At 40.2% G+C, this 24,908-nt stretch overlaps 1 protein-coding gene across 1 annotated transcript in view; it reads left to right on the forward strand.

Annotated features, from left to right (window-relative positions):
• KIF25 (kinesin family member 25) overlaps positions 1–23,036 on the forward strand; it is a 43,940-nt gene extending 20,904 nt beyond the window's left edge. The window contains exons 9-15 of the mRNA XM_054399209.1: positions 5,589–5,663; positions 10,875–11,024; positions 12,045–12,221; positions 17,158–17,309; positions 19,864–20,061; positions 21,544–21,699; positions 22,879–23,036. Of these exons, the coding sequence (XP_054255184.1) occupies positions 5,589–5,663; positions 10,875–11,024; positions 12,045–12,221; positions 17,158–17,309; positions 19,864–20,061; positions 21,544–21,699; positions 22,879–23,036 (1,066 nt within the window). The remainder of the gene's footprint in view (positions 1–5,588; positions 5,664–10,874; positions 11,025–12,044; positions 12,222–17,157; positions 17,310–19,863; positions 20,062–21,543; positions 21,700–22,878) is intronic.
• Positions 23,037–24,908: the final 1,872 nt, after the last annotated feature.

Below are 24,908 nucleotides of genomic sequence, written 5' to 3' on the forward strand. Positions count from 1 at the left end.
CTCGGACCAAGGACTTGCAAGACTCGGTTGTTCAGCCTTGCTGCTTCTAACTTAGAGTTAAAATGTCCTAAACATAGAAAGCCAGATAGAGTAGTGCTAGTACTTAGATATAGTGCTAAATCATTACTCCCTGAGGGAAAGGCTTTAGTATGCCACTTTCCTTATTAGATGCTTGAGAATCAACATAGGCAAGAGGTATTTTGAATGCACTAGCTGTAGTAAGGGTTTTAATTGGTGTTTGTGCCTTATGAGACACCAGGGAGCCAGGCTGCAAGACAGAAAACTGCAGTCAGGCTAAAAGGTGCCTTGTGTTCTTTCAGAATGGAGCTGACCTGAACCTCTGAAAACAGGAAGAATTAAATTAAATGAGATCTCTCTAAATGAAGAAATGCAAAATTTTGCCCCATGCCTTTTTTTTCTTCGCATCTTTACACTGCAATGACTCATACAGTTCCTTGCTTGGAGGCAAAACTTGACAAAGTTAAATGTATCCAACATGAATTATCTGTCTTGGTTTATACTTAAGATCTGAGCCTGTTCAGCCTGAGCTGCTGTAGGTTTGCTAAACATTGACAGTTCTTTACCCTTTTCTTGAGGCATCCTTCTCAGATGCTGCCTCTTTCTACATAGCAAGACTGGGGACTGCTGCTGTGTAAAGCCAACAAACAACTGAAAATTCCTAAGATGATGTAAATCTTGGGGAAGTTTTGCTGATCCTATAGTTTATAGGACTCCCTTGATACAAGACATAAGTGACCTCTCAAGGTATATGGACCTCTTGTGTGTCTGCTAAGCTACTCAAAGTAATTTCTTTCATCCTCCAGCTATATCTAACACAGCCATACCAGCTGAAGTAAATGTAGAATAATCATAGAATGGTTTGTGTCAGAAGGAATTTCCAAAGGTCATCTAGTCCAACTCCCCTGCAGTGAGCAGGGACATCCTCCATTAGATCAGGCTGCTCAGAGCCCCATCAAGCCTGACTTTGAACGTCTCCAAGGATGGGGTTTCAACTACCTCCCTTGGCAACCTGTTCCAGCATTCTACTACCCTTATGGTGACGAACTTCCTCCTAAAGTCCAACCGAAATCTCCTCTTCTCTAATTCAAAACTATTGCCCCTTGTCCTATCACTGCAGGCCTTTGTAAACAACCCCTTTTCAGCCTTCTTGTAGGCCCCCTTCAGGTACTGGAAGGCCACTATTAGGTCTCCCCAGAGTCTTCTCTTCTCCAGGCTGAACAACTCCAGCTCCCTCAGCCTGCCCTTGTAGGAGAGGTGTTCCAACCTCCTGATCATTTTTGTGGCCCTCCTCTGGACCTGCTTCATCAGGTGCATGCCCTTCATGTGCTGAGGGCACCAGAGCTGGACACAGTACTCCAGGTGAGGTCTTACCAGAGCAGAATAGAGTGGCCGAATCACCTCTCTCAACCTGCTGGCCATGTTTCTTTTGATGCAGTCTAGGATGCAATTGGCCTTCTGGGCTGCAAGCACACACTGTTGGCCCATATCCATCTTCTCATCCACCAAAACTCCAAAAGTTCAACTCTTTAGAGCAACACAGTTAATAATATTGACACAGGAAGAACTCCTCAGGTACTGTGACTCTGGACATGTGGTATAGATCCTGATAACCAGGAAAAGGGTTAAAAAAATGTAAATCCCCTGAAGAATGCAATTCTTGGGGAATATTTTTTCAGTGTCCCAGTGCAGCTCTTTTTTGTAAACAGAAGAGCATATGGTTCTTATGAACTCAAAAATGTTTATTTTTTTTAGCAAAGTTTTATGGAACTAATAAATGTCAAAATATTTGATTTCAGCTCAGGAAGAAAATTCCAGCTTTCAGTATGTTATTCTTTTATAATTTTACTGGCAAATAAGTTAGCAAAATAAAAAGGAAGCTCAGAATTTTCAAGGTGAAATGAACATTAATTGCCATACAGGGGCAAGTCTGTCATGGTTCTGGTAAAAATACATAGGCTTTTAGAAAGTGATTCTCTAGATTTGCTGCATCTCTCATGGCCTCAGATAGCTAATTAAGTGGATGTCCATGCTTCAGCCACTGCTGTGATTATAGCCAGCCTCCAACTACTTCATTTGGGTGCTGGTAGCATTTCAACCACAGCAGATAAGTAGTGGCAGTAAAACCCCTTTAAGCAGTTGAGTAAATATTTGTGTAGTTACTGTAGCATGGAGGCCTGTGCTTTTCCTCTGAATGGCTACCAGAACCTGAACCTGAACATAGTTAGATATGGCTGTACTACTTAGCAGTGCAAGCACACCAGCAAGACTGCTTGATTCTAGCCCTGGTTGTGGTTGGTAATGATCTGTTTGCTTCATTAGATAGGAGACCCCATCAGCAGCAAGGGAAGACAGTATGAATGTTCTCCTTGCTAATTTTTTTTTTTTCCTTAAAATGTAGGGGGCTGTTTAGTCTGGAGGAGAGAAGCCTGAGAGGGAATCTGATTAGCGTTCATAAATATCTGAAGGGTGGGTGTCAAGAAGGTACTAGTCTCTTTTCAGTAGTGTCCTGTGATGGGACAAGGTGCAGTTGATACAAACTAGAATACAGGAAGTTCCACGTCAACATGAGGAAAAACTTCTTTACAGTAAGGTTGATGGAGCACTGGAACAGGCTGCCCAGAAAGATTGTGAAGTCTCCTTCTCTAGAGACTTTCAAGATCTGTCAGTATGTGTTTCTGTGTGACCTAATGTCTCAGTCAGGCTGGGTGCCTTTGAAAAGGAACCACAAAGCAGACCTCCAGAAGGTACAGAGTGTCCTCCAGAAGGTACAGAGTGTCCAGTAGGTATAGAAGAAAGTATAATCTTTGTATTTCTTCCATAAATCCTGCATCTCTATAAATCTGACTGCAAAGTTATTATCTTTCTTTTTCTTCCCTTTCTCCTCCCTGGATGCAGTGAGCTCCCTTCTCTGGTGTGTGGGGAGGATGGTTCCAGTCTTATCTGTGGCCTTCAAGACCTGACTAATTTTTTACTGGCCTGTTTAGGTCAGGAGGCAGTTTCTGGCCAACCTGAATGTAGCCTAGCAATGAGAGGGAAGAAAGAGCCCTGGGGTGTATGTTAAACCCCAAGTGGGGAGAAAAGGAGTACTGGGGTTTTGGTCTGATTTGGTGGAGGTTATGTGTGAAGTTTTTTAGCTTAATGAGCTTCTATGTTAAACCTAGATCATGCATTCCTTTGTAGTTTATATGCTTTGCTGTGCTCACCACTATGCATTGTAACATTGTAATATTGCAGCTTGTGAATAGGTTTTCCATTTAAACTTTCCAATACTCCAATCCTGTGTGTGAAGTGGTTTTCTTTTACCCCAGGGGCATCAGAGCAATCAGTCCTGCTCTAAACCACGACACCTGTCCTGGGAAATCCTGCTTTGGCAGGGGGTTTTGACTCAGTGATTTTCAGAGGTTCCTTCCAACTCCTACCATTCTATGATTTTATGAGTCTGAGATGTTTCAATGTGTTCAGAAAAAAAAAAATACCGTTTCAACACATACTGAGTTAGAGGCTTGATGTGGTTGAGATGGTTGAATAGAGTTAATGGTTGGTTAAGATGGAGGACTCAGTGTTTATGAATATTTCATCAGTTGCAGGTGATAAATGAAGCAAAGTGTTTGGATGTGCTTTCGCTCACTTGTATTGCCCTTGCAGACTTGGTGTACAGAGTTTACCAAGGCATATGCAAGCAAAGCAAGGATAGAACATTGCTGTTCAGTGTCTGTGTCCTCCCAGTACAAACTGTGCCACATCTCTGCACATTTTTTAATTTCTCAGTGTATTATGACAGCACATCAGTGGAACGCAGTATTTGTTGTTTAACCAGACAAGTGCTCCTTTCCTAATTAAAGAGAATGGGTGTTCATGCAGTTTATAATTAGACTATGAAAAACATTGACACAGGATGTTACTCCAGGCCAAGAATTCATCAAGATGGAAAGGGAAACTGAATACTAATTCTATTTTTTTCTTTTTAAAGATTCAATTCATATTTTGATTTAGAGGCCAGTTTACATGTTTAAGGATTAGGATGAGGCACAGAAATTAATTATTGTGTCTCCAGCCACCATAATGTTTCTTGCTCCTTCCTGTGGCTATTGTCAGGAACAAAATGCTGAAGTAAGTGGGTACCTGTTTGTGTAATCCCCCTGTATAATGTTATTTATAGAGAACGTGAATACAAAAACTACATTTTTGCAGGCTATGGGCTGTAATAGCCACATCCTGGTGGAATATACAAGGAGGCTTGAGTACATGCTAAAGGGCATTTACCTGGTATGTCTTCATTCTGTTAAACTTCTAGCATCATACTAAGGGAAGGGTATTATGCTATATACACAGGGAAGTAATGATGCCATGTAATGTTTGCTTCTACCAAAATTCCTGTTTCTAATTAGTCATTTTGCTATAAGCTATAACAGGCACACATCATTCATTGGAAAACAGAGCTGAACAAATAACAGTAACAAAAAACCCCAAACAACTGACCAACAGAAATGTATCAGAGAAGGAAGATTTTTTCCAAAGACAAGCATTCATACCTCTAGTGCTTCAGTGTGGGTAATGACTTTTGTGTCTTGGATTCTGTTTATCCTGCAAAAACAGTACGTTCTTCGGGCTGTTATCTTGGGGAGGAGATTTTTGGTGTGCTAGAGAAGAAACTAGTGAGTTAGGATGTCCATGTTTTATGATCAGAATTTCCTCCCATTGATGATATCCTATTTTCAGGTCTTGACTTTATGTTGTGCAAATGTTAAAGTTGAAATAGCTGGAGGCAAGGTTTCTTTGAAGAGCCCTGCGTGGTTTTTTTTATTTTTTATTTTTTCCCCCCTTGAATTTGAAAAAAACATATGCAGTCACTTTAGGCATTGTTTTGAACTAGGGATTGAACTGTCATTGCTCTTTTCTGAAAGATGGAATAACTCATTCAATTTAACTGTCTTTTGTTCTGTTTAAAAATTAGTTTTCAGTCCACATCAGAGAGCAAAATTAAATCTTTCCACAAGACAGAAGTGTTTATTTCAGACCTGATAGTTTAGCATGGGTGGGGATGAAGCTGCCCACAAAGGCCAGTGCATCCTTAAACATGACCCACAGGAGCCTTCTGATTTCTGCTCTGTCACTGACTTTTCTGACACAGGTCATGAGGCAAGTTTGAAGCCTCTGTAACTTACATAAAGGAAAGCACAACCTGACCATTTCCTTCTTTAGCATGACACAAAGGAAACACAGGCAGCAGGGATATTGCACAGTTTGGTAAGTGGGAAAAAGTAACAGGGATCCAGTGCAGCCTGAAAAAAAGACTCCTTCTGCCAGAAAGGCAGGCAGAAAGATGAAGATCATCTCAGAGATCCCCAGGTGTACACCTATGGGTTGTTTCCTCTAGCACAGACAACAGCCACTCCCCCAAAAGCAGAGTACTAAGAGTAGGAGTACTAATTTTCAGTTTCTTGACATAGAAAGGTCAGCAGGCCACAAGTTTATGACACTGATTTGTTTTCCCTAGTTTGTATTCTTGGTTTGTGACAACATATTTATATTTTTTGTTCAGTTAATCATTTCACTTTGCTTCTCAGAGTTTACAATGCTTTGGAGTCTCAAGATACAGTATTTGCAGATGTGGCCCCTTTGCTAACATCTCTCCTGGACGGGTGAGTTAAAAGATGGGAGTAAGCAAGATAAAGGGAAATTGATCAGTTAAAAAAAAATTAAAAAAAATAGTCCTAATAGTGGTGGTTCCATCAAGTTTTGTGACTCTGCAGTTGGTATTTTCCTGTTTCCTTTCTACTCAGCACCAAGTGAATATTTTTTCCCATATAAACAGTGAAAACGCTGTTTACAAAATTTAGCAGAGCAGACAAACTTGGGAAAAAAAAACCAACGTGTTTTTCCTCTGGTCTCTTTCTGGCACACTTAAGCATTGCTTCTTAATGGAGGGTACTATCTTTTTTTGTGTCTGTTTTGGTAGGTTATGTTTCATAACTGGTTTTCAGTTGAAGACACATATATTATGTAGTATGACGCAACTTTTCCAACAGTGTATTCATATATGAAAGGCCTGCCAGGTCCACTCTCTGATCATCTGTTCTGGTTTTGTGTACAGCAAAAGCCAGGGGAGGTGATATAATCAATTCTTGTGCATCCTTAGTCATAGTTCTAATGCTCCTTCAGGCACCAGGATTAAAAGAGAATTCTGGTTTGAATACAGTAACAGCTACTAATCAATATTTGTAATCACTTTCAGCCACTAAGTTCATGAAGTGTGATTTATCATTTATACTACAGCCAACTTAAGCTACTCCTGTGAAGAAGCCTTGAGGTGCATATTGTTGTAATCCTTGAAGCTTGCACTGAGATTTATGTGAACTTCCCTTCTGCTCCTTTCTCACCCCAGCTCTGACTCCACTTAGTTATAGATGGTTGTTGTAGCGCTATCTTGGACCTTTCCCTCACTGTAGAGGGACTGTAGAGGGAAAGCCAGTCTCTTTCCACTTACAGTGGCATAGTTGAGCAGTGGCAATCTGTGTTCCCAGCAGTCTGCATGCTGAAGTTTCCATGTTTCCTTTTCTTAAAAGCAGCCTAGAAGAGTCATATCAGGATATTTTGAATATTGGGAAATCACAGCCATCCTTTTACACATGCCACAGAGGGGTCCACAAGGGCTGCTTGGGTTAAGGGAAGTCTTGTATGGCACGTATGGCATTATACTAGTTTTCCAAGGATGAGTAACCACAGTTTCCATAGCTGAGCAACCTAGGGCCCACTAAATTGGAGATGTTTAAAGAAGTCCCTATAAACACTCTTTTCAATCTCTGTTTTTCCTTTTGCAATGCACATTTGTTTTAGTTCAATATATTGCCTAGATACATCTCTAGACATACCTGATCTGCACCTTGATCTACTATACTTCCTACTTTCTAATTTTCACATGGAGAGAATCCTGTCCTAAAAGCTAGGATTGTTGTATTCAGTTATGAAATAATCTGTTACTGAAAAAAAACAGTTGTCTTGTTCTTCCAGAACTGCTATTTGAACTGCAGATTTTCAGGGAAGCAAGGCTGTGCCTATAAGCTGTGTTTCTCAGTAGCCTTCCCATTTTAAATGGGAAACAAACATACTTAGTCTGAACCTTGAACCTTTTTACTGATCCTTATTGTTTTAGTATGGGCTCCAAAGTGGTCTGTAACAACTTTAAGATTAAGTAGAAAGGAGTGTTCCACTCCTTTATTTTTTCTTTATTTTTCTTTCTTAATGAATTGTTTCATTTTTTCAGTATAAATATACAGAAAGAAAAGATTGTTCCATATGCAAAACAGACAAAGCACACCAGGCTTCAAAGTTTACAGTTAGCCATACAAGGCCAGCAAGGGAGTAAGATAACATTTCTTTCCTTTACACCATTGAAGAATCAAGCTTGTTTGTTTATTTTAAATGAAAATACATTTCTCCTATTTTTATTTCATTTAACAGTGTTCTTTCCTAGTGATAGCTTTGCTATACTGAACACCCACACACTTTTTCAGGAGAGAAATACAACAAAGCTGTTGGTATTCTAGCTTGACACTGTCATAGCTTGTTTTCTAAGCAATAATATAACAATAATATAATCGATGAAGCAGACTGGAGAAGGAGAAATGTCAGGGTACATGGGTGAATCATAGTCCAAAATTTTCAGATGGCTCTATTTGAAAACCTTACATAGGAATCAGAACACCAACAAAGTAGTCTGTTGCTCATATTTATCTCAACAATTATTTTTGTCCTGTGCCTAATTAGATTTAATACTGCTTTGGATAGTTTTAGCTCATCTGGGCTTACTGAAATAATGGTTTGGCTTTAGCAGAGAAGTTATCACAGACACCTGATTTGCATCTTGGTCTTCAATGTTACAAACACCTATCTACTTAGCTTCTAATCCTATCACCTATATCTTGTCAGAACTATTTTGTCCTGGGTGCTTACTTTCTAACTAGTAGCAATGAAGGAAAATTTGAATAGCCAGACTATATGAAAGTTTGAGAAACTTTTAAAAATACTTCCACTCTGTTTTTCCTAAGAAGAACTACACCTCCTGGCTCCCTTTTTGGTTCCAAAGATCTCTCTGATTTTAAAGTGGAGCCAGAAGAGTCAATAACCTATGGGCTGGCAAGGCAGTGTGCATTAGAGGTGAAACAGTGAAAACTGGTCATGTTAGCCTAGCTGAAAACTACCAAAATTAGTGAGTTAATAACCTGAGATAAATACAAGTAAAGCTATACCAGCAGTGAATACCTAGAGAAATCCTTTGTTTCAGATATACAGCCCTAATTTCTAGCACATTTCACTTTGCTACAGTGCTCTTTATTTTCAGTTATCACATCTCCTTTACCTCATCAAGTTTATGACTAGGCTTCTATTTTATATTCTGCATCTTGAAATGCAGAGGAACCTTACTATAGGTTTACTGACTGCACCTTTGACTTTGCATACCCAGAAGGTGTATTCAAGTATTTGCTATGTTGCTTCTCAGCCCACATTTCATTCTAACAAAAGAAAGCTTTCCAAATAATCCTCCAAAAATAATTGTGTCTAGGTATGTTTAATATGAAAAAAACATTTCTACAAATATACTTCTCTGCGGTGGCCGTGTATTTCATGACTTGAAACCAGAAATTTCAAACGATTAGATAAGGGGTGTTCAGTGAAATTTGTTGGCATGTGCTTTAAATGTTTTTGATATGAGGAAAAGCTTCAGATGACCAAAAGCAGCTGTTTAGGTCTGGACAAAGAATAGGTAGCTCAGGCAGTGAAATTTTACTTCTTGGCAGACAAAGAGCAAGTCTGGTCTTGCAGCTCTCTAGTAGAGCAGAAATGTCGGCGTACTGCAAAGTGCTCCTTGTGTATAGAGATTCAGCTAATGTCAGGTCTATGAGCAAAAATGATAGCCCAGGGACGAAGCAGTCCTGTCAACATAACTACATGTCTTCCAACAGTTCTGTGGTCCACACCAATGTGCTGGCAGTTGCTGCAGAGCAGACACAGCTGAGTAGGGAGTAACCTACATCTGCACAGTCCTAAACAGTAGTCTGGTGGCTGAAGATATTTGTGTAGAGCCACTTGTTTTGTGTAAGATTTTGACTTTGATCTGACTGGATAGAATTCATACAGCTAAATTCAGATCCCTGTGGCACAAACATCCATAACAGAGCTGTGGACCTTAAATATTTTCAATGCAGAGAAACAGGCATTTTCAGTCATGTTCATCTACTATCTACTTCAGAAGATAATGAATTATTTCAAAGGTGTCTGTTCCACTGCAGTGACGTTGTACATTCTTACTTTCTGCAAGTCCATATTAGAGCAGTTTCTACCACCTTCATTTCAGTCTTTGTGTGCATGCTTATACTGAATAAAAGTTTATACTCTTATTATGAGGGCTCTTTTGCAGTGACTGAGAGCTGTGAGTAATGAGGCTGCCTGAAAAAGGCTTTTACAGCTGGAGAGTTTACTCTTCACAGCTGTAAAGACATCAGTGCTGTGTTTTGCAGCATAGCATTGTAAGACAAATCAAACCCAGCAATGGTTTACTTTAAAATGCTTTACTGTAAACTGCAGTGGTTTAGGAGCTGATTAACAAGAAGCTCAGTAGTGCATGAGCTAGAAGTGGAGCAGGCTGGAGGTCTGACTTCATCAGTCATTCCAAGCTAAGTATCCTTCTTCTGTCAGTTCTTTGCCCTTTAGCTCTGCTCAAAAAAAAAAAAAAGTAAAAATCTGTTTAGGGGATGTTTTGAGCACGACGTCAGTTTCTGTGAGAAATATGCAAGGAAATGTCCTCTTGAATATCTTTATTAACAATCTGGATGAGGGGATTGAGTGCACCCTCAGTAAGTTTGCAGATGACACCAAACTGGGTGACTGTGTTGATCTGCTAGAGGGTAGAAAAGTTTTACAACCAGATCTGGACAGGTTAGATCTGTGGTCCAAGGCCAGTTGTATGATGTTCAACAAGGCCAAGTGCCAGGTCCTGCGCTTGGGCCACAACCACCCCATGGTAAGCCACAGACCTGCGGATGTGTGGTTGGAAAGCTGTAACTCGAGAGTGACCTAGGGGTGTATTGGTTGACAGTCAACAAATATGAGTCAGCAGTGTGCCCAGGTCACCAAGAAAGCCAATGGCATCCTGGCTTGTACTAGAAACACTGTGGCCAGCAGGAACATGGAGCTGGTCATCGCCCTGTACTCAGCACTGGTGGGGCCACACCTCAAGTACTGCATTCATTTCTGGGCCCCTCACTATGAGAAGGACGTTGAGGTGCCGGACCAGGTCCAGAGAAGGGCAGTGAGGCTCATGAAGGACATGGAACACAGGACCTATGAGGAACATCTGAGGGAGCTGTGGTTGTTCAGTCTGGAGAAGAGGAGGCTGAGGGGAAACCTCATCTCTCTTTACAATTAACTGAAGGGAGGTTGGACTGAGGAGGGACACAACCTCTTTTCCTTGGTGTCAAGTGACAGGACTAGAGGAAATGGTTTCAAACTGCACCAGGGGAGGTTCAGGCTGGATATTAGGAAATATTTCTTCACTGAAAAGGTTATCAAACATTGCAATGGTCTGCCCCAGGCAGGGGTGGAGTCATCATCCCTGGAAGTGTTTAAGCAGCTTGTGGACCTGGCACTTAGGGACATGGTTTAGTGTTGACCCTTCAGTGCTGGGTCAAGGGTTGGACTAGATGATCTTTGAGGTCTCCTCCAACTGGATGTTTTCTGTGATTCTGTGATTTTTTTGTTTCACCTTTTGTTCCCAAATTTTCTGGGGTTTGATTTGCCACCTAACAGACACATTTGGTAAGGGTAAAATAAATGAAAGTCCTTTTAATTTTCAGGTACAATGTGTGTATCATGGCCTATGGGCAGACTGGAAGTGGAAAGACATACACAATGCTGGGACCACAATTAGAAGAAAACTTTACATACTCCGTAGAAAATGAATCAGAACTTGGAATTATTCCTCGAGCTACAGAAGAAGTGTTCAGGTAACAACTAAGCAGAAGTTCATGTTAGTGGCAGTCATTTTAAATTTTATAGAAAGGATGAAATAAGGTTTGTAATGTATTTATCATCACCAAATTCAGCTCCATGATGGTTGGTGTTTAAAGATTCTCTGACTGCCATTCGATAGAGAGATTTCTAGGCCCTTCTGCCTGGACTGAGTTTCTAAGAAAATAAGATTATGCAGTCTTGATTTGTGCTATCAGACCATCTGTCTTTCAGGCACCTAACTAACTTCTGAATATGTTTCAGCCATAGCTGTAGGAGTCCAAAACACAACTGAGTTCTTACAAGTTTTCTAAAAAATGACAATTGGAACAAAGAAAGAGGATCCAGATTAGAATCCAGTCCCAAAGAATGTTGGTAGAATTTTTAACCATGATCTGTTCTCGCTTTGAGAATTCTTAGATTTTTTTTCACTTGCACCTGATGCATGATTTGATTTTTCTAGTTAAGCCTGTTTCTTTTGGAGAATGATATAACCTAAATTTAAAAAAAAAAAATCCAGTTTTGTACCAGAATAACTGTGTCTAGTGGTACATATTCTCCTGAACAGCATTTAATTTATTAATTTTCTGAGGCTGTGGACAGATAACCACTTACAGGGTCTACCTGGCCAGTTTGTTGCTTGCACTCTGCCAGAGTTTATCATACCTTGAGCTCTGATGCCAGTAACATCCTGCAGAGGAATGGTATAAAAAAGTCTTGAGGAGGGAGGGAAGTTAGTGGAGAAAAACAATGTAAACTGGTGTAGCTGTTTGGAAAATGAAGTTTTATTTACTGCTTTACATATAATTTAACTGTATATTCTGATTCTTCATCTTAACAGTAACATGTGAATGAGGCAAAGCCACAACTGTGCATATTTAATAAGCACTCTTAACATACTGTAATTAGATTACAATGAAAGAATAAATCTTTATTTGCAGATTGCTCACTTGGGGCTTGACTTCTGCATTTGTTTTTTCTTTTTTATTCTTTTCTTCTTTGTTTTCATTCTCCAGGCTTATATCAGAAAAGCCACCAGGAAGTTACTGGGTTGAGGTTTCTGTTGTAGAAGTGTATAATAATGAAATTTTTGATCTTCTGGCCAAAGACAGTTGTGGAAAGGCATCTGGTGTCAAACGTGATGTTGTCACAACCAAAGAAGGAAAGAAAGATGTGCCATTGCTTGTGTATGAGTGAGTACACAATTTGATCCTTACTGCCCAATGATGATCCAGTGTCAGTGACCTGCATAGCTGTCACAGAATTGCACTATGGGCACCTGTTACCACTTCTAAACATATGCAAAAGAAAAAACTGGATGGTCCTCACTGTTTCCATTAGTACAGTTTGTTAGATAGCAGTTGGCTGCAAATGTCAAAATACTTTTCAAAACAGCAGTACAATTACTTTTAGTTGTACTCCTGTGTTAAGCACTTTCCACCCAGAATGCCTTAGGGTAGCTGTGCATTCTGTTGCTGCTGGATCTAGGGCATCTTGGCAGCTGTAGAAAAAGAAGGGGCAGGTAACCCAACCACAAAGCACTTTCCCTTCAGTCTTACTGAATTATAAAATTTACAGATTATCATAGAAATGTATGCATTTCCTGTAGATTTCTAACTGTAGATGTTAGCTTTCCCTACATGCACTGGAGTTTGAAAAACATACTTTAGGGATAATAAGATTTTAAGTGGTCTTATACTGGATGCTTTAAAATGGAAACTGATATGGTGGTATTTGAACCTGTAGTTCTTGAAAATCCAAGTTCTTCAAACTAAAAGCTAAAAAGTAGTTAAGCCTCTACTCATTCAGTTTTAAGATGCATACCTTTTTTTTGGGAGCTAAGGTAATTAAGGCTACATCTATATTTTATTTTAATGCCTTCTTGTTCTTTCTAAGCATTACAAAGTCTTGCTCTAGTAACCATGGGGATTATTCTTGGTGCTAAACGTGTAGCACACAAAGCAAATGTTACATATAAAACACTCACCTTGGCTAATTAGATGGTAAAAATCACGTTTATAACAATTTATTCATTAGCAATTATTTCAGATGCTTCATTTTAGTTCCAAGTGTAGTGTTCATGTTAGCATTAAATCTACTTTAACAAAACCAAATTATAGAATCATAGAATCAACCAGGTTGGAAGAGACCTCCAAGATCATCCAGTCCAACCAATCACCCAGCCCTAAGCAATCAACTAGACCATGGCACTAAGTGCCTCATCCAGTCTCCTCTTGAATGTCTCCAGCAATGGCAACTCCACCACCTCCCTGGGCAGCACATTCCAATGGCAGATCACCCTCTGTGAAGAACTTCCTCCTAATATCCAGCCTATACCTCCCCTGGCACAGCTTGAGACTGTGTCCCCTTGTTCCACTGCTGGTTGCCTGGGAGAAGAGACCAACCCCCACCTGGTTACAGCCTCCCCTCAGGTAGTTGTAGACAGCAATGAGGTCTCCCCTGAGCCTCCTCTTCTCCAGGCTAAACAACCTCAGCTCCCTCAGCCTCTCCTCGTAGGGTTTGTGTTCCAGGCCCCTCACCAGCTTCGTTGCCCTTCTCTGGACACATTCCAGTACCTCAACATCTCTCTTGAACTGAGGAGCCCAGAACTGGACACAGTACTCAAGGTGTGGCCTGACCAGTGCTGAGTACAGGGGAAGAATAACCTCCCTTGTCCTGCTGGCTACGCTACTCCTGATACAGGCCAGGATGCCCTTGGCTCTCTTGGCCACCTGGGCACACTGCTGGCTCATGTTCAGCCTACTATCGACCAGCACCCCCAGGGCCCTCTCTGTCTGGCTGCTCTCCAGCCACTGTGTCCCCAGCCTGTAGCGCTGCATGGGGTACAAACAGTACTAGTGACACCAGAGAAGTGATGCTACTCAGTGGAATTAAGCTACTGGGCATCTCCCTGTGACCACATTCTAGACGGGAACATTTCTGCTTCTGCACTACAGAGAAGTCTATCATGTTAAAAAAAAAAGTTCTGTTCCTTGGGCAAACTGTGAAAAGAAACATCTTGCAATAGGAGGTAATAAAGTATTACAACATTGTACATTTCTGGGGGAAACAGTATGTTTTTCTTCATTCGTCTCTAATAATACTTGTCGTGGTCTAATCTCTGCTTTTCCAGGAGGAACTACAAGGAAGATATGAGAAACATTCCCCCTCTTCCCATTAAAATAAAACACACCCTCAGTGTAAATAATTGAAGGCAGTATTTTTGTCTTGCGGGACTTAGTCACATAGCAGACTAGTAGCTGCTTGTTTATGTGGCTTTATGCTATTGCCAGAAAGCCTTGATAAAAACACAAGAATGTACTGGAGGGTTGTGCAAACCTACTTTTATTCTTCCTAGTTATACACATTTGTTGACTTGTGTTTTCTAGCCCTTGAACTGCTCAAAGAAAGGTGAGACCCCAGAGAAACTGTAAAGTGGTTTTGTTCACTGTGGAGGCCGTATAACTCTCCATTCTTTCTATAAAAGAATAACCTCAGAAATATTCTAGGAAAGATTAACATTTGTATGTGGAATATGCCTGCTCTTCAGTCTTGAAATTAAATATGATTTCCAGAAAAATTCTGCATCCTTGATTACATTCTGCTTCATAAGAGCATAGAATGTATTAAAAATGTCTGGAGCTTGAAGTGATAAATCCTTTTGTCCTCTCTGGCTGTATTGTGCTGACTGGTAGGTTTCTCTCAGTTTCTCTTCTTGGATTTCTCCAGCTGTCACTCTACTCCAACTTTTCACATCTGATTAATGTTCTGCTATCAAGGGCAAGAAAAACTCCAGAAGATGTTGGGAATGGACCCTAACTTATGTGTGTTGAATCTATCTTGAAGGAGCTGATCTCTTTCCTTTGGCTAGAGAAGAAAGAAACCATATGACTTAGAAAATTAAAATGGGTGCATATAGTGTGGGTATGCAGGGAGCTGAATTTTTCCTGTTTCATCAGAACCTTCAAGTAATTTTTAATTATGGTATTTCAGTAACCAACATGCTGGCCTCATTTCATTCCTGCAAAATACCTACTCCCCTTCCCAAAAGAGCTTTGCATAGTTAGTGGGTAAACCAGATCATTTCCTAGGCTTTGGGGAAGGGAGAGGTGCAATGTAGATGGGCATGTGCCATAGAGGCAGGAACTAGAAGCTGCAATAATATTTCATTTATCCTAGTTCATAAAATGGCTGCTTTATTTATTTCTGTAAATCCTAAAGGAACCTGGCACCTTGGACCAAGCATCTCTTTAAAACCACTTATCTCAACTAATTTATAGATATTCAGTTATAATGCAAATATAAATAAAAATATATACCTGTATCTCAATTACAATACAAGCAGTGCAAAAAATCCAGTTCATAAACAAGTTCTATTAATAATTACAAAGAAAGGTTAATATGAAAAAGCAAACCCAAACAAAGTAAGGGTACCACTGAATGAGGCCACCCAGCTGCCCAAAATCTAAAGTAAACAGCTAGTGCTTTGAATAAAAACACATCCTCATTTGTGATAATATTTCATCTAAAACATTTTGGCCTGCTGGGTTGCTTTGGCTTCTGCATATATCCACTACTGTCTCTTTCCTGCTAACATGTGCATCTTACTGAATCACAAAAAACTCCATGTCTTTTTATTCTTTAATGGCTCAGTTGACTTTGGAGAACATTCAACACTGAATTTTTGACCTAACCACAACAGGCTTCTCTTTGTATAATCTGGTTCTGGAGGATGCAGTACATACAGTATGATAAAGTTGTAGAGATTGTATTAAAAATTATTACAGTCAGCCCTCCTAAGAAGCTACTGTGCCAAGCTTGCAGCACTGGACTGTGGATGCTGTTTACCTCTGAAGTCAACTGCAATTCTCCTGAGGCCTATCTTCTGCAAACACTAGTTAGACAACAGTAGCAGCTTGCAGAAGCAGATTGCCTGTTGGTACATCTTCATGAAGGCTGCTTTCCTCTCAGACTGTCTGGCCATGGCTGACCAGCTGTTGGAAGATGCAGTTCAAAACTCAGGAAGGCAGGATCTGCCTCCTTGGATTTGAGGCAACAGCCAGATCACCCCAGTGTGAGGCTCTGCCTTCTCTAACAGTACAGCCTAGAGCCAGTGCTTCTCTGCTGGTGCCAGGTCAAACAACCAGAGTGATATTCACAGTGGATGGACAGAGGCAGTGATATTACAGGGGAGGCCAGCATGTGCAGCTCAGGATTGAAAGATGAAGTCAGTACTGATTACTTAGTTCCTCCAGCCCTGGTTTACACAGGTGGCTGTTTTTCTTAAGTGTCTATAAGCATGGTGTGGCTAAGTGTTCTTCTGTTCTTGAGATGTCCTTGCTTTATTTTCAGAGGAATTTGTTTTAATTGGGTACAGCCCTTTCATCTCAAGCTGTTCAAGTGTGGGTCTTCTTAGCATAAAATATTTGTGCCCACTGTGACTTACACTGAAACTGGCCAAATCTAAACCATGAAGGCCTTCCATTTTATCACAGGCTTGCTTTTGCTGACTGCAGACATGTGGAACCAAGCCTGTAGTCTGTCAGGAGAGTTACTAATAGTTCTGGTGTTTCAGGGCATTCAGAAACCAGGCCATGATATGCAGTCTTAATAATTTATACCCCCATCTAGAAACTAATGTTAGGTGATATAATTTGAGTGATTATTGAAGGAGACAACAGAGTGAGAGGGTAGCAAATTTTACCTTGTTTGTCTTAAATAATGCAAGCCTGGGAGAAATAATAGTGGTTATTTCTTTACCTAATCAGCTTATTTCCCTTTCTGTGTTAGATTTTTGCCTTTCGGTCATATTTGCAGATAGTAAAGTCCATAGAAACATATCTGTCTGTTCTAAGATTGTGCTGGAGTCTCTGCTCATCAAAGAGTGGAAATGAACTTTTTTCCCAAGGATTTTGGATTTAATTCCAGAATGATTCCAAAGTCCGAGGTAAATGTCTTCTTTTTACCCTAATTCTGTACCTCCCAAAGAACAGGAGCTACCTTAACATAAACTGGACAATTCCACTTCTGTAAGACTAGCAGTTCCAGGAATCTTTAAATCTGTCAGCTTTCTTGTGTGATTTTTACTGTGAGTCATCTAAATCTTCTGCTTGTTTCTTTACTTCCTAGGACTGTTGAAAATGCATCTGAATTTTTGCACCTAGTCAACAAAGGCCTACAGCTGAGAGTCAGGCACCCAACACTTGTGCACGCTCATTCCTCTCGTTCTCATCTGGTAGTTACATTAACCATAACCACACTTGTCTCTGGAGATAACTGGGGTAAGTAGGATGTTACTAAAATACATCTACAGCCAATTGTTTTTTAGAAAACAGTGTGTGGACTGAAATTTTCATGTTATCTTTTCCATCATTTCACAATGCTTTATACACTCTCTCAGTTCTTTTCCACTGTTAACTTCTACTTACCTTCTTAAATAGATCAGTTTGATGTTTGAATGCTGTTGAAACTTCCACTTCCATAAAAACTTTTCATTTTTCTCTACGTGTCTTGACTTGCAGAGTTCTTGAAGTTTTATAGCATGAAACAATTAATAAAATAAACTTTATCTTTAAGCTGTAAGATAAGGTGTAAGATAGATAACATATCAATAAGATAGAATAATATATTCAAATAAAGTGGTTGAATCACTTCATGTGACATATCATGTTCATACTGTTTGTGGTAAAGCTGACCATGCATTTTAAGGATCATCATAATGCTTTTAAGGGTGAGAAAGAATTATTTTTTTACCACTGCTTTACAAAAAAGGTCCATTATAATTCAGAGTCTCTTGAACTATTCCTGACAGGCACTGTAGGAACAGACAACATGGTTGTCTTATTTACTATGGCAAAACTTGTATTCCTTCTTTTCATTACCACACCAAGACTTACCAGTTTATTGCTTTAGGAGTGACTTCAGGGTTTAGGGATCAGCTTTGTTTTCTTTCGCTCATGCTGTAATTAGCCTCTCTGCTGCCAGTGCTGTGGGCCACCTCCTTCATATTCTGCAACAACAGTATGGGCTTAAAAAGTGGAAAATATTTAACATTTTTCCCTTAGATTGCTATCAGAAATTAAACCGACATTAGCGAAACAGAACAAACAGTGCCCTTCCTTACTTATGGGCCTTGCCAAAAGACACAGTTGCTTCACAAATTGCAACTCCAGCATTCCAGATGTTAGCTCTAGCTGGTTCCAGATTCTTGTCAATCAGAGTGATGTTACTTTTCAAAACACAGTGTTTGTACCAGTAGCACACCAGCCACCTTACCTAGTCCAGAATTCCCTTTGCCACTTCTAATTGCAGTCACTCTACTATGCCATGTTGTCTGGCAGCAAAATTCCATAGAAATGTCGAATTTTTGGTGAATGTAGATTTAGGCTTTCAGCTCACAGTACATAGATGAAGATGTGTATGGTGGGGTGGGGGGTGGAGCGGCCCTGCAAGTGAGACCTCTCTATGGCAGTGTGACCACACATTCTCTTGTGTTTAGAAGGAGAAAGTCCTAGGCAAAAAACAAAAAGTTGTGAAGTCTACAGTGAGTTCTGCACCTAGAGCCAGGCTTGACAAGCCAGCACTTCTTCAGGTTTCATTAAGGTCTTTTGGGGTTTTGTTTTAGTATTATCTCTTGATTGAGGAGAGCAGTTGCTGGACTTCATGTGAGTACAGTTACATTAACACTCTGTGGTCTGAGGCCATTTCTTCTGTGTAAATCAAAGCAGAGATGCTTCATCTACACTGCTAACTGCTAGCTCAGGTTTTAGCAACAACCTGGCTGGAGAGGTACAGAGCTCTGCAATGCGCTTCAGTCTGCTGCTCATGTTTTGCAGCTGGGAACTTTGTACTACTGCAACTAGAGTCTTGTAAGTCCCCAGGAAACTCTGTTGTCTCTATTACCTGTAGCAGAGTATGCACTTTTTACTCTTTTGTGTCTTTGAGAGAGAGAGAGAAAGATGGATGAAAACCAAAATACTGAAGAAAAAAAAGCAGAAAGTGCTTTGGGAAAGCCCTTTTGCATATACTGCTGCTAATGTGAAAACAGCTTTCCCCAAGAACCTGTTTTCCTCTTCCTTCCCAGCAGAGAAAGCCAGATGCTGCTGCTGAAGAAGAGGAAGGATACGAAGTAGTCTAGTGCAGCTACAGAACTACTGGGAGTAGTAGTTAGCCAACCTGAACAAGTGGGAGTAATGTCTTTGGGGCTAATAGCTCATCATGGGGAGATACAGCAGTGGGATGTGAGGACTGAGGGAATTGTGGAGGGAACAGCAACAACAAACAAAACAGAAGAGGTAGGATTAGGAATTTTTTGTTGGTGGTGGCTTGGTTTGGGGCTTTGGGGGGTTTTGTTTGTTTTTGTTGATGGTGGTGGTTTTGTTTGGGTTGTTTTGTTTGTTTGTCTGTGGGGTTTTTTTGTTGTTTTTGCCAGAGCCACTGGCAGGTGATGTTTCAAACACTGCCCCAAACATCAAAAAAATCTCACTTTGGTTCCAGACTATCTAAAACACCAAAAATTGCTTCTTTCAAGTCCTTACTGGACTCCTGTTTCTTGTTTTGTCATATGAAAGCGTGAACAACAGGGATTTTAGACACAACACCACCTGCACTAAGTCCTGTTACCAACTGCACAATCGGTTTGATGAGGAAAACCTTAAATAAGATAGAAAAAGTAATTCAGCCTGGTCATGACATTGATTCTGACTTGTATGTTAGTTCTGCCAGAATAGCATGAAACAGTAAATATTTTATGTCCCCTGCTGATGCCCTATTTTTTTCATATCTCCATTTCCAGTGTCAGAGAGAAGCTCTCGTTTGTTTTTTTCTATTAAGCAGGTATTTCATGGGAAGATGAACAAACCAGTCAGAGACTAAATAAAGAGGTTTCCTGGACCTTTCCACAAAAAATGAGAGACAATACATCCACCTCTTCTTCAAGAGCCTCTTCACCAGCACAACTTGAAGCAACTGAGAGAATGAAGCAAGTCAAAACTAGACTGCAGCTGGTGGACCTGGCTGGTAGTGAGTGTGTCGGTAAGTGACCATGGCTGCTTATGGGCATAGATCTAGGTTCTGATAGCTGCCTTTACCTCTTTATGTAGGGATACATGCTACCCTGTTTTTGTGCAGGGGATGGTTTCAACCCACAGATCCTGCCATAAACAAAATTGGAGGTGCTGGTTGTTCCAGTTTTACACTGGCACAGTTTAACTGAAAATCTGGCTGCATAAATTTGAAATAAGTCCAGGGCGCTTACCCATGTCATAGGTGTATTATTTGTTCAGACTGGTTTTATTAGACCTGTTTTTCTACTCTGAAAATGAGCATGTCTTTCTACAGAAATGTTTGAAGTGCATAAATTACTTAAATATTACAAATATCTGTAATAATTCATGTCATTGTGTGGATTTATCTGCCTTACTGTGGAAGAAATCTTGGAGGAAGTTACCATGGAAAAGACAATATAGTTTTCATTATTTCTTCAAAGCATTTTCCTTCTCCTGCCTCCTCTATGCACACAATAATTTCAAAAACTTGATTATTTCCTACAGGACAAGCTTTCCAAATACCAAGAAAAGCCATGCAGCCAAATGTACCATTCCAGAAATAATGTTTTGAAAGCTGAACCAGTATTATGAAAGAGTCTTTCACTTTACTGCCAAGAATTCTTGCTGTTGCTCACTGTTAAACTTTTGTTCTACACAGAAACCTAATATACTACTTTTTTTATTATTATTTATTGATTTATTTTCTGTGAGTGCTGGAAACTGTCTGGTAAACAATGTCTGTGTGTTCCCTCAGTTCAATCAGGACAAACATTTACTTGGTTTTGGCCCCCAGTGAAGCCAGAAGAGTGGGTCTTACATTAGCATTCGGTATGGCCCAACATGTGCAGCAGACTAAACTCTACCATCAGCTATGCTGGTGGACTTTGATAAAAAAAATGAGAGCAGCTGTTAACTCATGATTGTTTTATAATGTGGACAAAGCCATACAGCAGGTTTCTTACACACTTCAGCACTCTGCCCTGTTAGCTCCATACCCATCCAGAATCATTCTACAGCATTTACAAGCTATGTAGTTCCTTTTTACAAACCAAGTTTCAATTTGAAAACTCAGCTAAATGCTTTGTGGAATTTCATCTATCCAAATATAGATACCAGTCCAGCCTTATCCTCTCCCACAGTCACATTTCCCCAGCCCTCGCTGTCCAGACTCTGGATTTTTTGGCTATTACTGTGCTTTTTCACATTTGCCTCTTGAACATTTATCTTACTCTGCCAGTTTGGAAAATGCTGGCCTAAAGGAAAAACAAGATCCCTAGCTTCCCTCTGTACCTGTATTGTGGCAGTCTGTATCTTGCTTTTGGCATGGGTGGATGGGAGGTCACGGTTCAGAATCTGTGTTTAAAAATGTTGCATCAAAAGTAGATGATTCGGCAGCAGAATTTTTGATGCATCACAGTTGGAGAAACTCAGCTCAGTCTCACCATTGCCTTTTTCTGCACTGTACCAGGTATGTCTGGAGTGACAGGAGCAGCACTGCGAGAGACATCATTTATTAACCGCAGCTTGTCTGCCCTAGCAGATGTGCTTGGAGCAATAGCAGAGCAGAGGCCTCATGTACCCTACCGAAACAGCAAACTGACACATCTGCTTCAGGACTCCATAGGTAAGGGATTATTCAGACTTTTGTTTAACAATAGAGATTTTTTTGTTTTCCCCAGTCTTGCCCCTTCTTCACTGTGTAGAATTAGAAAGTGGTCTTCTAGTCATGCCTTGTATGTGGGCCTCTATTCAAAGACTCTGGCTTTAGAGTAGTGTGAGTACACAGTGAGCGTTCTGAACTCTTGAATCTGACTAAACCTTGCTGTTTCCAAAGTTCAGTTTAGAAATACACTTGTAAAAATTGTAACACCTCTAATAGCATTGTGAAAGGGTAATAAATCCGCTCCATTTTTATTTCCTCTCAGGTACACTTTACAAGTTAAGCTTTAATCTTTATTACCACAAATATGCAGTCACACATTTGCACATACCTTAACATTGTGCCATGTAGCAGCAAGACAAAGAATTGAGGCAGAATTTCCTCTTTTCTAGGTTCTCATCTATGCAGAAATAGTTCTAAAGCATGTGTAATTCTTGCACCAATGTCAGATTTGTCTTCGTCTGTATAGCATATTAGCTATCTTTTTCTTCAGCCAGAAAGCATCAGACCTTATGCTTTTAATTTCCAGTTTAAGGAATTGATTGTGACTCAGGTGACAGTTCATTAGAGCTTCTGAAAGGCTATTAATTTTTGCTTGAAGTTTGAGTTTCATCTAGTGCTGCAGTCCCCACTATAAAAAGGGAAAGCCAAAGAAAGAAGTGAGTTTAGAAACTACGTTGTACAGGCACTGAGCCTGGTATATGACTTGGGTGACACTGTTAAGTGAAGTGTTGAAAGTGGCAATTTCCTTCTTGTTTAATCATTCTTTGTGAACTTCTAAGTCTGTTTTGCTTTATTGTCACACAAATAAGCCCCTATGCCATAACCCCAGATTTACAGACATTTGACAAAGCTTAATGAAGTGCACAGACCCATAACATACATGCCAACTGATGAAGCTCTAAGGGGAAAACAATTCTGTAATACAAATTGTGTATTCTACTGGAGCAAATATCATATTGTTAGATATGGACTTCTCTTGAAGGGACTGTCTTTCAGCAGCTCTTTTCAGAGGCAGTCTTCTGCTTCATAAAAGCAATGGTAGCCTATGCTCATTGTTGTATAGATAATACATTACCAGGGTATAATTTACTGAAAATGAAGAGGTAAATAAGTATGCTATGTCTTTGTTCCTGCTTTTAGGAGGTGATGCTAAACTGTTGGTGATGCTCTGTATCTCTCCTGGCCAGAAGTACTTAACAGAATCAATGCAGTCTCTGGGATTCGGAACTCGTGCTCGGCAAGTTCAGAGAGGACAAGTCAAGAAAAAAAACTTCCCACTGCCAAGTAAAGCAAAATAAAACCTAAGACTCCTGTGGATTAAAGTATTATTAATGAGTTCCTCAGACTGAAATGTATATTGTTGTCCTAAATCCATTCTTTTAGATATCAACTGCCAAATAAAATAAACAATCCTCAATATGGCATTAGTAAGCCATAAACCTGCTGACAATGTTCTTGCTCCAAAGATAATAGCAAGTATTGACAACAGCTACCAGCCATGGTGGAATGGATTTCTTAGGAAAGCTAGTTCAAGACATAGCTTTGGCTATGTGTTTCCTTTGGGCAAGTCGAACTATGTCAACAGAACTCTGATGTAGGATGGCTCACTTTTGAAAGGCCAACAGTGCATTCTGTTTTCTCAGTAGAAAATAGGAGTCTAAATATCATTCTAGGCCTTCGAAGAAGCAAGTAAAATACCTTCTCCCAGGTTGGATTAAAACATGAGAAGTCCTCATGGCTTGCTCTTTTGTCTGGAGTCGTTCTTAATGCACTATCAACAGGCAGGAGTGTAAAGGGAGCCATCAGCTGTACTGAATGGAGTCCTGTTCTCTGGTTTTAGGTAGAAAATAATGGCACTAGTGAGATGAAGAAAAAGGAGTAAGGCTGTATCTGTTATTCCTTTGGAATGTAGCTTAGGAAGTAAATGAGGAATTATACAACTTTTTGAAAGTACACCAAGGTTAAATGGTTGGAGCAAATCCCAGCTCTGCTGGGTTTGCTAACAGCTATGCCTGTTTTGGGGTGGGAGTGGGGGGTTTGGCTCCATGAATGCTGAAAGGCCCTGAACTACAGATCCTAATGGGAGGTAACTTGTACAACTATTTCAGTAGTAGCTTACCCTGTTGGTTAACTACATCACAACTTTGAAGATATGCCTGCACATTACAAAAGAATAATGGCATGCTTCCCATCCATCACATGAATAAACCACCAAAAACCCAGCTTGCGACATGATGCTTGTCATCTTCAGGAGGCTTTCACCCTCTTACATCGATGTTAAGACAACATCATGCAGGATTTGTGAATGAAGTTACACTGGGAGAAGATGCAAAGAAATGTAAGCAATGTTAGGGATGAGAAGTGGTTCTGAGACGAGTAGTTAGGTTCTAGGTTCAAGTAACATCTGATGTGTTTTATGCTCTGCAGTATTGCTCAGCAAAGGCCTCAAGATCCACTCTGAATTTTCACCTCCAGAAACCATTCTGCCTCTAGACTGGGAGAGAGGTCATTGGTAGGTCAGTGCAAGAAGGCTTAAAGTGCAGTAGCCTGCCCAAAAGGCTGGAGTTTATAGTACTCCAAGTCACTTAACCTTCACAAGCATAAATATTTACCCAGAGATCATATAGCATACTATTATTGGAATTTCACCCTTGAATATGTAACAGCTGCTGTGCTGCTTGGAACATGAGCATCACAACCAGAAAGCTGTAATAATGCTTGTTTTCCTAAACAATGCTGAGAGAGGAAAAAATGCTTTAACTTTACCTGACTCCAGGAGTGAGAGATGGGTAGGAAAAGAATCTGGACACAGGACTTCATGAAGACGAATGGTCACCAAAGCAGTCTCAGGTAAGAAAGTGTCATAGAAAGGAATGTTAGCCTGCAAAATGAAAAGCAGGAGTGGACAGCTGCAAGCTCACCTTAGTCTCCTGACAACTAGGCTACTACAGCAGCCTGGATAACAGCTCTAAGAGGTGTTAAGTGGCAAGGTAGGGACTGCAGATTCCACCAGCATCTTCAAGTAAGTTCCTCAAATTTCTTAAGGATTTGTCATTTCCTAAGTGTTACATGGATATGCAACTTGTCACAAAGTGTGCTTTCTTTTCTGGAGCTGCTCTTCAAAACCTGGCATTTATTTACAATCTAGGTGGGGGAGAAGCAGCAATACT

The sequence above is a fragment of the Indicator indicator genome, chromosome 2 (genome assembly GCF_027791375.1).
Source record: "Indicator indicator isolate 239-I01 chromosome 2, UM_Iind_1.1, whole genome shotgun sequence".
In the NCBI taxonomy this organism is placed as follows: domain Eukaryota; kingdom Metazoa; phylum Chordata; class Aves; order Piciformes; family Indicatoridae; genus Indicator; species Indicator indicator.